The sequence below is a fragment of the Haliotis rubra genome, unplaced genomic scaffold, assembly GCF_003918875.1.
Source record: "Haliotis rubra isolate DU_JTF1 unplaced genomic scaffold, ASM391887v1 Scf1207, whole genome shotgun sequence".
Classification (NCBI taxonomy): Eukaryota; Metazoa; Mollusca; class Gastropoda; order Lepetellida; family Haliotidae; genus Haliotis; species Haliotis rubra.
Window position 1 is genome coordinate 216,342 of NW_025765123.1, and position 15,486 is coordinate 231,827.

At 38.8% G+C, this 15,486-nt stretch overlaps 1 protein-coding gene across 1 annotated transcript in view; it reads left to right on the forward strand.

Annotated features, from left to right (window-relative positions):
* Nucleotides 1–15,486, forward strand: part of LOC124264624 (2-oxoglutarate and iron-dependent oxygenase JMJD4-like) — a 28,835-nt gene extending 13,349 nt beyond the window's left edge. The window contains exons 5-8 of the mRNA XM_046699367.1: nt 10,613–10,698; nt 11,718–11,899; nt 12,673–12,816; nt 14,587–15,486. Of these exons, the coding sequence (XP_046555323.1) occupies nt 10,613–10,698; nt 11,718–11,899; nt 12,673–12,816; nt 14,587–15,486 (1,312 nt within the window). The remainder of the gene's footprint in view (nt 1–10,612; nt 10,699–11,717; nt 11,900–12,672; nt 12,817–14,586) is intronic.

Genomic DNA, 15,486 nt, shown 5'->3' on the forward strand with positions numbered 1-15,486 from the left:
TCAGACTGAGAATCAGCCAGAGAACCAGCCTCAAAATGAGCCTGAGACATCAACTAAAACATCGGACAAACAGCAAAGTTCGGTCAACCAGTAAAAATGAAAGGAAAAAATACCATCGGAAACAAACAACTGACGTTCCTTTATCTTCAGAGCTTCCTCTGGAGAACCCTTTTGGACCTCTCGATATGGAGGTCACTCCGTCCTCACAGGACCGGCGGAGGAACAGTTCCTCCTCACATTCACGAGGGCGATCACCAATTGAGCCACCATGACTCAATTGCCCAATCTAATTCAATGGAATTGCAGAGGTCTTAAAAAGAACTTTAATGAAATACAATTATTGATACAGGACTTTCATCCATCAGCATTTTGTTTTCAAGAAACTTTTCTTAAAAATACAGATACGTTAAACTTAAGACAATACAGTGAATATCATTTCTTTTTCCTCCAGGAGATAGAGCAACTGGGGTGTTTCTATTTTGGTGCGACAGGGTATTATACATAGCCCTGTCCTCTTAATACCAATCTGCAAGCTGTAGCTGTTCGTCTCACTTTACACATTGCGTTGACGCTGTGCAGCTTGTATATCCCACCGTCTTCTGATATCAGACTGTCAGATCTGCAAAAACTGTATGATCAGCTTCCAAAACCATGTATCATCATGGGTGATCTGAACGGACACAACCCGCTTTGGGGAAGTGCCCATACTAATAGTAAAGAGTAAAATCATCGAGGAATTCCTTTCTGATAATGATTTATGTATCTGCAATGATGATTCAGCCACTTATTTACATCCAGCTACGGGAACATACTCTTCCCTGGATCTATCACTTGTTGACTCCATTTTATATAATGAATTTGAATGGATGGTCCATGATGACCTATGTGGGAGTGATCACTTCCCCACCATTCTTAAAACAATACGCCCTGAAGATGATCCACCTTTATCCAGAAGGAACTTTGCCAGGGCTGATTGGTCATTATATAATTCACTATGTAATGATAACTTAAAACATGATGTTTTTGCGAACAGCAAAGATCCTATACAGTTGTTTTCCGATATACTAAATGACATTGCTGATCAAAGTATACCCAAGTCCTCTGCAATTTCCCCATATTAAGTAAAACCATGGTTTAATAATGACTGTAAACTGGCCAGAAAAAGTAGGAAGAAAGCAGAAAAATATTTCCGACGACATCCTACTGTACATAATTTAGATAAAGTAAAAATTTTCAATGCTAAGGCTCGACGCACATTTAAGCAGAACAAGCGTCAGTCTTGGAGGAAGTATGTTTCTAAGATAAATTCCCGTACACCAATTTCGAAGGTATGGAACATGATACAAAGAATAAAGGGCAAAGGTTCCAAATCTACCGTTCATCATTTGAAGGACGGTGATAATTTATTGACTAATAAACCTGATATTGCAAATAAACTTGGTGAAACTCTTGCAAAGCATTCATCTTCATCTAATTATGTCCCTGAGTTTCAAAGTATCAGAAACAACAGGAGAAGAAAAAGAATAAATTTTAACTCAGACAATGGTGAAGATTATAACGAACTATTTTTCGTTACATGAGCTCCATACTGCCCTTGAGCAAGCTCATGATACAGCAACAGGAGCTGATAATATTCACTATCAGCTCTTGAAGCATTTACCCGAATCATGTTTAGAAATCCTTTTAGACATTTTTGATCAAATATGGACTTCAGGGAATTTCCCAACTTCGTGGCGTGATGCCATTGTTGTTCCTATTCCAAAGCCTGGCCGGGATCATACTGATCCGTCTAATTACAGACCAATCTCTTTAACGAGTTGTGTCTGTAAAACCATGGAACGAATAGTCAATAATAGATTAACATGGTATCTTGAAACCAATAACCTTATAACTAACATTCAATGTGGTTTCAGGAAAAATCGTAGTACCATTGATCATTTGGTACGATTAGAATCCTTTGTAAAAAATGCAATAGTTAATAAACAACATGCAGTATCAATTTTCTTTGATCTTGAGAAAGCATACGATACCACCTGGAAGCATGGCATTTTAAAGGATTTACATGATTTTGGTTTAAGGGGTCGTTTACCTCTTTTTATATCACAGTTTTTAAAAGACAGGCAATTTCAAGTCCGAGTGGGTTCAACCCTGTCTGACCATTATAATCAGGATCAAGGTGTCCCGCAAGGCAGTATTTTGTCTGTAACATTGTTTAGTATTAAGATCAACAGTTTATCCAAGGTTTTAAATGATTCAATCGATGGCTCACTTTTGTGGATGATTTTAACATTTCTTGTCGCGGTAAAATATGCATACTATTGAACGGCAACTACAGTTGTGTTTAAACAAAATAAATAAATGGTGTCTTGAAAACGGCTTTAAATTTTCCAAGTCCAAAACTAATTGTCTACACTTTTGTAGAAAATATAAGCCGCATAAAGACCCTGAACTATCTTTAAATGGCACTCCCATCAAAGTTGTGAAGGAGGCCAAGTTCTTGGGTCTAATCTTTGACTCTCATTTAACCTTTTTACCGCATATTAAAGCCCTTAAAGCTAAATGCCTGAAGGCACTTGATTTGTTGAAAGTTGTTTCCAACTCAAAGTGGGGAGGGGATCAAGCTACCCTGCTCCACCTATATCGATCATTGGTTCGCTCGAAGCTTGATTATGGCTCCATCGTATATGGTGGAGCCTGCAAAAGCAACTTAAAACTTCTTGATTCTGTCCACCACCAAGGCCTAAGACTTTGTCTTGGTTCCTTTAGAACCTCTCCTATTGATAGTCTATATGTTGAAGCAGATGAGCCTTCTCTTACACAACGTCGGATAAAATTATCCTTACAATACATTACTAAACTATATTCTAGCGAGTCTAACCCTGCATTTAACTGTGTCTTTAATCCCCTCTATGAGGATTTATACAATAAAAACCTTCTCTTGTTCCGCCTCTTGGGCACAGAATTAAGCCATTCCTGTCCGCTGCCGGCATTGAGCTGGGAAATATAGCTCCTTCCCGTCTTCTTTCTTCTCCTCCTTGGCAACTGGTTAGGCCTGAAGTTGACCTTACTTTGACACAGTTTAAGAAATCTGAAACTAATGAATTACAATATAAACAAGAATATAATCAACTAAAATCTAAATATAATACACACAAATCCTTATTTACAGATGGGTCCAAGGACGGTGGCGCGGTGTCATGTGCCACGGTCATTGGATCCAGAACAATATCTTCTAGAATACCAGATAACAGCTCCATTTTTACAGCAGAAGCAAACGCCATATTAACAGCTCTTAAATATATTCAACGACATCCCAAACATAAACAATATATTATCTTTTCTGACTCTCTTTCTTGTCTTCAGGCTATTAAAAATATTTCTTGTAAGCATCCACTTTTATTAGAAATTATTGAATTATATAATGAACTTGCTACTGGCCAATGCGACATCATCTTTTGTTGGTTACCCAGCCACGTTGGCATTTCTGGGAACACAATGGCTGATCTTGCTGCTAAGGCAGCACTCAACAAATCTGTGACACCACTTCTTATTCCTTACTCTGATTACAAAGCTAGCATTAGAACTTACATCCGTGATCTTATGCAGAAGAAGTGGGATGCCCAAGTAAGTATCAATAAATTACATGCAATTAAACCAACCATCGGTTATACCTACTTGGGTTGCCAGTCCAGATTTGAAGAGGTCATTATGCGACGATGTCGCATTGGCCATACGCGTTATACTCATAAATACTTGCTAAAAGGTGAAGATCCTCCGTTTTGTATCCCTTGTGATGAGAGAGTTACGGTCAAGCATATCTTGCTTGACTGTGTCGAATTCTCCATCATAAGGGGTAGATATTTCAGTGTAAAAACACTTAAGGATCTTTTTACTTCTGTTAATTCTCATTTAATTATTGGTTTTTTAAAAGAAATTGACTTCATTGATGAATTCTGATTAACATGTTCTGTAGATAGATGTATTTTAATGATTGGTAGTTTAGATTAGTAACTGAGATTGTTAGTGGCTGTACCCTCAAAGGGGGTTGAAGTAGTGTAAAATTATTGTCCTCCTGAGAGGGTACGTAAGTCCCAAAACTTTCAAAGTAGAATTTTCACATACCAAGTTTTTTAAACGTAGTATTTTTGTTCATTTAGATTTCGGCTAAATTATCCTACAATCACCAGCGGCTGAAGGGATAGTGTAAATCCAACTAGGGTCCATGCAGGTAGCAAAGGTACTGTAAGTCCCCATGGACCCTAGTATGGTGACCTACCTTCAGTTGTTGGTGATCTATAGCCCATTTTTATATTGTGTTGTCCCTGTGGTTAAAATGTTTTAGACTCTATTACTAGTTTTACATGTATATCTGTGATGTTCTAGTTGTTTTACTGCCCTTCGTCGGCAGATTTTTTATAATTTACATATATTTCATTCCAATATCAAATGTTCTCGTCACTATATGGCTGAAATATTGCCGATGTGACGTTAAATAATAACTCACTCACTCACTCAACATTTGATAGTGTAATACCTCAGCCTGGAGCTGTGTCCCAGATACTATCAAGGCAATGGTTCATTATGACAAAAGGAGGACATGTGTATATTTCAGCTTTTTAACCCCTCTTTCCATCTTTCCGTCTTTGTTGTTGTGAATTAGCCAAGTAACACACAAGTCTGTCAAAATGCATACTGTATGAAGGTGAAAAGTTACACCCAGTACTCAGACAGGCATTTGCCAGAAAGTGTCATCTACCCATTGGTCTTATAAGAAAAACATGGAACACGAGTCATGTGTTGTGTGCGAAATAGCCGCTGGCCCGCTAGCCCATGGCTAGTAAAAATCCAGTCGGACCAGTAAATCTCCATCGTCACTGGCGTGGGGTCAGTTTGTAAATATTAACACTCTCTCCAACTTGTTAAGTTATAATACACTTTTAAATCATGCAAGATGATGGCCTGATAAAAATGTACATCTTATTAGTAGCTTACCATTGTGTAATCTTTTGCTTAGTTTCTACATTTAAATTTCGGGCTAGTGAATTATTTTGGGGGCTTGTATTATTATATAATAAGTTGTAACTTTCAGGCATTGCTAGCCCTACTGGATAGCAAAATTTGGAAACTATTTAGCACACAGGTCATGTTGCTCACTTGACACATAGGTTGAAATCACATGATTTGTGGTAAATTATACAAATGTACATCTCCTTTATTATCCCCCACCATGTGTTTTGCTGGGGAGCTTTGTATTTAATAAAAATGACACTTTCTGGCCAGTGTTGCAAGGCATTGTTTCTTGAAAAGATAGGTACAGTGTATAGTGGTTAACTGACCCCTTTTGATACTTTTGGATGTTTAATAAAATTTTATTTATTTTATTTTTTTTTTTGTTGAGTGTCCATGACGAGAATTTTAATTAGTCTGAAAGAGAGATATTGTTATTGTTCTGGAGGAGATCTTGAAACAACGTGCACTGTTTCTTTACTAAACTAGGCTTCTAGGTAGGTCTAGTTGAGAAATGTTACGTTTTGATATTTTGGGATGTTGCCATGGAAACTTTATACATTTTTGTTTAAAAATATGTTCCAAGTTTCCATGGCAGCAAGTTTCAAATATATGTTTACAACAAGTATGTTTTCCATTGCAGGGGATATCAATGACTTAAAGATAATTTAATCATTTTGGTTATTTTGAATAATATTTAGTTTAACCATGTCATCAACATGAATTACTGTAAAATCTTTCAGTTTTTTCAGTTTTTCTTTGTCTTTGATCTCTTTACTCAGAATTGCAGTCCAGATCTCAGGATTCAGTGTTTGAATATTACTGCTTGATAATGGCGTAAGAATCTACACTAAAACGTTGCTCTATACAATAAACAAGAACTTGTCATCCATAAAGCTGAAATCTCTGTTAATGGATTAATGTTATGGGTTTAACAGGCCTTACCTGCCTTTCTTGACAGTGGGCTAATCCATTCAGCTTCCAAGGTGTACTCAGACAATTGTGTAAGTTAGTCGCTACATACCTGTATGACAAATGGGAGTAGGAAAACTGGGCGTATGACTAATGTGCATGACCTGAAATAAATGAAACAACAAATTTAAGTGCAAGAGTCACTCATTATTAACAGCCCGAGGGGATCTGATGAATATGTATCACATTGCCGTAGAGAAAGGAAAGAAAATCGAGAAAGTAAAATTCATGACAAGTTCAATGTAGCACCTTATTGCAATCAGTGTGCAGTTCAGCCACTGGCCCGCTAGCCCATGGCTAGTAAAATCCAGTTGGGCCAGTAAATCTCCACAGTCACTGGTCCAACTGGCTAGTGAATTTTCATGGGGTCACTTATTAATATATCTTTTTCTCCAACCTGTAAAATTACAATACACTTTTAAATCATGCAAGATTATGGCTTCATATTTGCAGCTAAATAATGAAACCTGTGTCATGCCGACAATATCTTATGCTCATCTATTGTTGTTGTTTTTTTGTGTAAACATATTTTATTCAAAATAAATTGAACTAGGATTGGTAAACAAGCCTTAATGGCTTATTTGAATACCTCTCCATTTCACTGATACCTGAATAAAACAAATATTAAATAATATGCAGCATGATAGGAAAGCAAGCAACCTGCATATTAAACATTATTAATCATTTATCAAACCTATGCTGATTTTATTATAAAAGAATGGACAGATTGTAGTATGAAAGAATTTACAAGTACATTTTTGTTTGGATTACCATTTAGGACAGAATTTAAATTATATCCATGTTCGTAAAAATACATGTGATGTCTGATGTTTGAATAATTAGGACAAGTAAAGAAGTAATGTAAAGTATCCTCATAGGGGTGACCACAGGAACAGAATGGATCAACTGAAATGTGCCGTTCAAACGTGCGCTTTCAAATTACTGCACCCAAGTCTGAGGCGTGAGTGGATAACTTGGCAGAAACGTGTACCAAAGTTTTTATCGAATATATTAAAATTGGGTGGTTTAGATGATTGGAATGCATTTTTGAATTGGCCTATGGTTTTCTCATCTATTGTGCTTTGAGTCTTCATTCAAATTTCGGGCTGGTGAATTATTTTGTGGGCTAGTAACTTTCAGGCATAGCTAGCCTGACTGACTTGCAAAATTTGGAAACTATTTCGCACACTGATTGCAATGTTGAGTTATTTTATGTATACTTGCAATGGTGAATGTGTTCACCTTTCATAGTGGGTGGTGGGGTAGCCTAACGCGTTCGCTCATTATAAAGATCTGGGTTTGATTCCCCGCATGGGTACAATGTGTGAAACCTATTTCTGGTGTTTTGTAAGAAATTATTTCCCTGAGTCTTTCTGTAAGCAATTACATTGTGTGTGGTGTTACGTTTTATTTTTCTGCCTCGCACAAATACATGCACACACAAATAAAATTGATAGAGATGTTTCTCATTATTGAATCACAGGTACTGTAAACGTACTTATTTTTGCGTGGTGCAATTTTCGCGGAACTGACAGTTTAGACTACATCGCGCGGTCAATTATTCGCGCAATCAGTAATTGCCGGAACTGCCAGCTGTCTCTTTGGCCGCCACTAATAGCAGTGAAAACAAACAGAGTGGCTTAACCTGTCAGGCGGCGTTTATTGCATACTCACAGGAAATCCCTATCTGTGCGACAGAAGACGGAAGAGATGAAAAACACATCAGTCTTATGTTCCGAATTCTGACGATCTGACGAATTAACTTCTATTGTATATGAAGCTCTTTGTGATTTCAAACAAGCCGGGTTGTTGTGAATGAGATGATTGAGTGTTAAGTGACTATTCGCTTCATGAAGTACTGGTAAATAAAATCTTAATGAATAAATAAAATACTGCTGTATTATTTCTTTCCGAGTCGTTTCATGGTAATCTGTTTTGTATCAAACCATCTGTCATGTGACCAATTTCCATGGCGGCCACAAAACACATTACTGTTTTCGCTAATTCGGCGATGGGATTTGGCTCATTATTTAATTATGTTTTGGGAAATACATTACAGCGACAGTTAAGTATGATTCTTTATGCTACTATCAGTCGTCATTTTAAGATTCCCGTAGATTTCTGTCTTTAAACTTGATGTGTTATGGTAACAACTCAGGGGCGAGCGTGGCTAGACTGAATGAATGACAGGTTTATTCGCGGTATATGAATTATTGGTACACTTACAGAATACCGGATACCTACCAGCCATATCGTTTAGTGTCACGTCACCCTAATCCTAAACCTTACCCTAACCCTAACCCAACCCTAAACCTTACCCTAACACTTACCCTAAACCTTACCCTAACCCTAAACCTTACCCTAACCCTAAACCTTACCCTAACCCTAACCCTAACCCTAACCCATAGAGATTACTAAACGAGTGAGATGTCCGATACCATTTATCTTACAACGAGTTGTCAAATTTCATGTTTTCTCATCGTAGGTGCGCAATAATACATAACACAACGTTTATGAATGAGTGACGTCACTTGGCTTCCTAATCACTACACATCCCAATGGTGACCCTCCACAAAAGGTTTCTGCCAACTCTTAGCGATCATCAAGGCAATAGAGATAATGATAACTAGATAAGATCACAGAAAAGTCATTAAACCCTCTAAAACGATGATGTTACCATGCAAATGTGGATGATTTTAATCTTGCAAGCCGTAAAATATTTGGCAGTGGCGTCATCGTTATTGCTTGGTGGTTGTAGATCATCGGAAGATTGTTTTGGATATCTTTGCACATTGGGGATCTGTACTTTGTACCAGTTTACGTTCAATGTTCTCCCATCGACCGCCAAAACTTTTGAGTGTGTGTAATTAGGTGCACCTCCAGTGTGCTTGAATGTGACATTGCTCGAGGGTTACGTTCACTATCAATCGGGGACTACTCTTCTCCGCCACATCCTTCTCGTTTTCCCGAGCCAGAAACTGCCACTTGGAATGTAACGGAGTTGTCAGTATGAAATGTGAGTTGATTACATCCTGTATGTTATCAAGACATAAACTTTGCATTATCATGCGTCGGAGGAATATCTTGAGCGGTGACTTATGTGTAGATCAACCGTTCCTGTACATGTTCGATAGAATAGAAAGGACGTGTGCCGCCATTTGCACTCATGAAGCCTTGCAAAACGTACCATGTTGTACATTGTTTCAACGAGTGTGTTTTGGTTCTGACTATCATGAGTGAATTTGATAACATTGGAATGACATAGTTGTAGTATCTCGCAGCTGGAAGTGGGTCTTCATCATGTGTATCAGTGAAAAAATGTCATCTTCATCAATGCATCAAAAGAAACGAGGCAAATCGATCTCACAATGGACAGACACTGACGTTATCGTGTCAGGTATTTTTGCAAGATCGACATACGACACTTTGTCGCATCTCTCCAGTAAAAGTACCAGTGTTGTACATTTTGAATATTCGGAAGGAATCAAGGGCTTTATCTGTAACGGTGATTTTCACATAATTGTTTACACAGGTATCACTGATTGTTGGAGCCATTTTGAATTCATGACTAGAAATCGAAAGTTTTAATAAAAGGAATTAGAAAATAAATAGATTTGTGTTATATTTATTCTACTTGTGACTCATTTTATAAATACCTGTTTATGTTGCAATCGCGAAAATAACAGGTAGGTGTAAAGGGGTATTTTTTGCACGAGTAACAGGTTTCTGTTCGATTGAAGCACGAGTAACTTATCAATGAATTTTAATCAGGAAAGTAGTCCGTCATACCCTGACCCTAGGTCATCACCATGGAGTAGCCAATCACGGGATTAGAAATCGATCTCACACATATGTGTGATACCAGTTTTCTCACATGGGTTTCTCACCCACGGGTGTGTAAGAATAACCAATAGTAAACTCGCGTGCTTTCAAAGATGGCGGAAGGTATCCGGTATTCTGTAATCTTACCGAATTATTAATCATTTACCTTTATTAGGCCAGTCCAATTTTATTTCTTGTTTTATGGATATTTGTCCTTAGAAGACCTGAAGGCAGGAGGGAAAAACAATAAATGTAAAAATCTCCTGTCAAAGTAATATTCTTTCTAAATACTCAAAATATTTTACTTTGGGCAATTTATCAAGTGTATATGGAGCAAAAAGCAAAAAAAAAACATTTTATAAACATAAGGATTTTATTTATTGAGCAGGGAAAATTAATTCTGATTTTTTTTCTTATTCTTGAAAAAATATGACACGTGGATCCGTAAAACAAGAAATAAAATTGGTCTGGCCTTGAACAGAAGCTTTTACGAAAATTGAGATTACAAATTTGTTAACAACCATAAATGACATACATTAAATTTCATGGTATCCTAGAACTGCACCAATGGTTCCTAGATGAAAAAGCTGATTAAACAACTTTTCACTTGACTTTTTGTCATCTGATAAAGGTGAGCTTCAGCACCTGTGGTGTCACCCTTACACACTTATTATTGAGCTGTTGTAAATTAACCCCAAAATCTGACAAACTGTGTTTATGGTTTGATGACCTAAAATGTCTGTATCTTCCTTATGTAAATGAAGTAGTTATACATGCCAAAGTCGTACAGTGGTGACCTTCTGACCTTCAGGACCCCACTCCACGCTGACGTGTTCCGGTCATACAGCTGGTCAGCTAACATCTGTGGACGGAAGAAGTGGATCTTCTTTCCACCAGGTCAGTCTAGCTTGAATTCCACTGGGTCTACGTAGGTGTTAAATGTATAAAAATAGCATGAAGTGCAGGGACACATTGGTCCTTTAAGATTGGAGTAGTTGTCTCCCTTTGCCAATTCAGGATCTGACAGCTATAGGTGCCAATCTCAGGTTCTTCAGATTATGGTTTGTCATGCCCATACAGTTGGTTTCACCATAGTGGCAAACATGTGTAACTGTGGATTTACCACATAAGCCACAGATCAAGCTGACACAGTGTGAAAGGACATAAATACAGTGCATCTAATCCAACTTGCTTCCTCACTTGCCTCAAATAAGAGGTATGGTAGGCCCAGTTGTCTGAGGACTTGTAATTTACGGATTTGCATCACTTCAGCGTGTAAGAAACTTATAATCCAGGGTTCAAATCCTTGTTTGTCCTCCTTGAGGCAGCTAACAGGGTCAGACTATCAGATCGCCATCATATTGCTGGAATATTGCTGAGTATGGTGGGAAACAACAAACAAACAAGCAAAAAGAATTCATGATGCAGGTAACTCACCCTTTCATGATGACCCTTGTTTGTGTCAGTATCCAAGCCAGGTAACTCACCCTTTCATGATGACCCTTGTTTGTGTTAGTATCCAAGCCAGGTAACTCACCCTTTCATGATGACCCTTGTTTGTGTTAGTATCCAAGCCAGGTAACTCACCCTTTCATGATGACCCTTGTTTGTGTTAGTATCCAAGCCAGGTAACTCACCCTTTCATGATGACCCTTGTTTGTGTTAGTATCCAAGCCAGGTAACTCACCCTTTCATGATGACCCTTGTTTGTGTTAGTATCCAAGTCAGGTAACTCACCCTTTCATGATGACCCATGTTTGTGGCAGTATCCGAGCCAGGCAACTCACCCTTTCATGATGACCCTTGTTTGTGGCAGTATCCAAGCCAGGTAACTCACCCTTTCATGATGACCCTTGTTTGTGGCAGTATCCAAGCCAGGTAACTCACCCTTTCATGATGACCCTTGTTTGTGGCAGGAGAAGAAAAGTGCCTGACTGATGTGTTTGGTCAGCTGGTGTATGATGTCACATCCAGCGAGCTTGCTGACCAGTCCAGATATCCCAGCTACAAGCACCTGCAACACCGCCTTGAGGTCTATCAGGAAGAAGGGGAGATAATCTTTGTCCCAAGTGGCTGGCATCACCAGGTGTTCAATGTGGTAAGCTATGCTATGGAAATTCGCACAGTCTCCTATTTTATTCTAAATACAGCTGTTTATGACTGCAGCTATCAATTTAGTAACTTCCAGCTGATATGATAAAGGTGTTTGGTGACAGCTTTCCAAGTTAGTATATGGTCAGGTAATATTGGGATGGAAAAGTGAGTTCAGTTTTACTTCACATTTAGCAATATTCCAGCATTATCACGACAGCGGACACAAGAAAGGGATTGCACACGTTGTACCCATTTGGGGAATCGAACTTGGGGCTTCAGCATGACGGGCAAACACTTTAACCACTAGGCTATGCCACACCCCTAGAGTTGGAGGAGTGAAAGAATGGACGGATTTTATACTAAAATGTATGACATAGGTTTAAATCATGAATAACAATTAACATTTCTTTTTCTTTTTGCATACTAAAAGTTGATAAACAATCTGATTTTTATCATAACAAAAACCTTAATTGATTAGGAGAGGATAAAGAATATTTCGGTTCGTTTCATAATAAACAACATCTGTATTTTCATCTGCACATTCGGGGCAGTGGGGTAGCCTAGTGGTTAAAGCGTTCGATCGTCACGCCGAAGACCCTGGTTCGATTCCCCACATGGGTACAATGTATGAAGCCCATTTCCAGTGTCCCCCGCCGTGATATTGCTGGAATATTGCTAAAAGCGGCGTAAAACCAAAACTCACTCACTCACTCATCTGCACATTCATATAAAAAGGCTGTTACTGTTCTTAAAATGGAGTAAAAATATTTGTTACAGGAAGACACTATTTCCATCAACCACAACTGGCTGAACGGATGTAACATAGACATCTGCTGGGCACACATCCAGCAGTGTCTCCGAGAAGTACAGAAGGAGATTGCAGATTGTCGCGACATGGACGGATGGCAAGAGCAGTGTCAGGTGGGACTGGCACAGAACAAAACGTTTTCCATAGTCATATGTTGTAAAATTTCAATTTCTTCACAAATAATTAAGCATTGAACAACAGGGCCGGTCGCATAGCTTTGGGCATGAAACATTTGCTCATCATGCTGAAATCTCAGGTTTGAATCCATACATGGGTACACTGTGTGAAGCGCATTTCTAGTGTCCCCTGCAGTGATATACTGGAATATTGCTATAAGTGGGGTAAAACCCATCTCACTCACTCACTCAACAACAATTACATGTACATGTCAAATATGGCCTAATGCAATAAAAATAAAAAATATGTCTTTTTTTCGAAAGCACCTCTTTTGATTACAGGAAGCTAAACGCACTACATGTCACACCTTTTTAAATAATAGCGGCATTCAACAGCTACTACATGTACATTTGTGCAGTCTGGCTTTAAGGCAACAATAAACACAATAAATATATCCAGTTTATTCAGATTCCGGGAAGCTAAACATACCACACCCAGTTCAAATGTTACAAAATATTACCTACTTAAAATTATCATTGAGATGATGTGATTTTAATACGCATGACACTAAAATATTTTTGAAGTCATTTAAAAAAACAACTTATCCAATTACAGCTCCTGCTCTGAACCAAAGTGTGGGAATTGCTCATTACGACTTCTTGTAGTAGAATCTGAACAAACTATTGACAGGGGGAGATAACTCCAATTATTTCTCTTATGTCAGACGTTTCATTTAGTGTGTTTTTTTCACTCCACAGTAATAGCACGAGAGGCTGCAGTAATTTCATGAACATATTGCCCGAGTGCTAGTGACTGCAATATCAAGCACTTCCTGGTTATTGCCTTGAAGAAGGAGGTCATTGAATATTTTGTGTATATATTTAATGATGTCACGTCAGGATGCCAGTCTTTTATGACTTGAAGACTGAGTTGTTCAGTGGATCACAGGCCATCTGTTAAGCTCAGTAGGGTGTATCTATGAAAATCCTGACCAAATTGATCTTCATCAGCCCTGCTAGTCGAAAGAAGCATCTACCAGGATTGGATGGTTGGAGGCCTGACTTGATGCATGGAGTCCTATACCAATTGCATAGATCGATGCTTATGTTGTATGTTACTGGATTGTTTGGTCCAGATTCGATTATATTAGTGTGGCATCAAACAAAACTAACTAAAATCAGGTTAGTGTGTCATAGACCATCAAGAGGGATCAGGCTGGTTGATCATGGACCATCTGCAGGATTCAGAATGGTTGATCATGGACCATTGGTAGAGAGTTGAGTTCATTATGGACCATTGGTAAGGATCAGGCTGGTTGATCATGGACCATCTGCAGGATTCAGAATGGTTGATCATGGACCATTGGTAGAGAGTTGAGTTCATTATGGACCATTGGTACGGATCAGGCTGGTTGATCATGGACCATCTGCAGGATTCAGAACTGTTGATCATGGACCATTGGTAGGGATGAGTTGGGTTCTTTATGGACCATTGGTACGGATCAGGCTGGTTGATCATGGACCATCTGCAGGATTCAGAACTGTTGATCATGGACCATCGGTAGGGATGAGTTGAGTTCATTATGGACCATCTTTAGGTTGGCAGCTCAGATGAATAGATTGGACACAAACAGTTAGTGTGCAATGCAGTGATTGCCTGTGTGACTATCTTGTCATGTTATCCTGACCTTAATGTATATTGCCTGTGTGTGTGACTGTCTTGTCATGTTATCCTGACCTTAATGTATATTGCCTGTTGTGTTCCAGTTGATCCTGAAGGCCAGCAGCGGCATAAACTACATCGAGTTCCTCTCCTTCCTCACCACCATCGCCCAGCATCGGCTCCACGCTCTCTCCAGGCTCCATGTGGCTCCAACACCTCTCAGTGAAACTGATTCATTATGTACAGAAAAGACAAACTGTGTTACAAATGTGACCACAAGTGTGATAAATTCTGCTGATCAAGCAACTAATTCTGTGATAAATTCTGCTGATCTGGCAACTAATTCTGTGATAAATTCTGCTGATCTAGCAACTAATTCTGTGATAAATTCTGCTGATCTAGCAACTAATTCTGTGATCAATTCTGCTAATGTAGCATCTGACTCAGTGATGAATTCTGCTGATTGGAACTCTGTGATACAAAGTGACATCCACAAAGACAGCAATGACTCCAAGAAAATACTTGCCACAAGTGCTGGTGAGCCATACCAGTCAGAAAATTCACAAAGTTCGTACCCCAGTGAAAACAATACAAGACAACCAACAAATTCACCCACCAGTAGTGGGGGCACAACACATTGTACAGAAACAACAGACATTCATGGTATTGAGACAAGCGGAGCTCCTAGGCAGATCAACAGTGCTGGTACAGGGTTCACAGATAGCAATGTCAATCTGGACCTACTTCCCATCTCATGTGACACTGATGATACTAAGTCACAGTTCGCTGATGCACACTGGCGGTACTGTAACACTGCCCACGCCAAATTTGATTTAATGCAACTCCGAGATGCATTGACAGATATTTTGTCAGCACCTGAGATGTCTGTGCTGGAAGCAGGTCCCCACATGGACCTTGCAAACCAGGTCCTGAGACAAATAAAGATTTTATGTGGGTATTCATGGTCTTTGTATCCTTGTGGATCACTTTCTGGTATCCTGTGA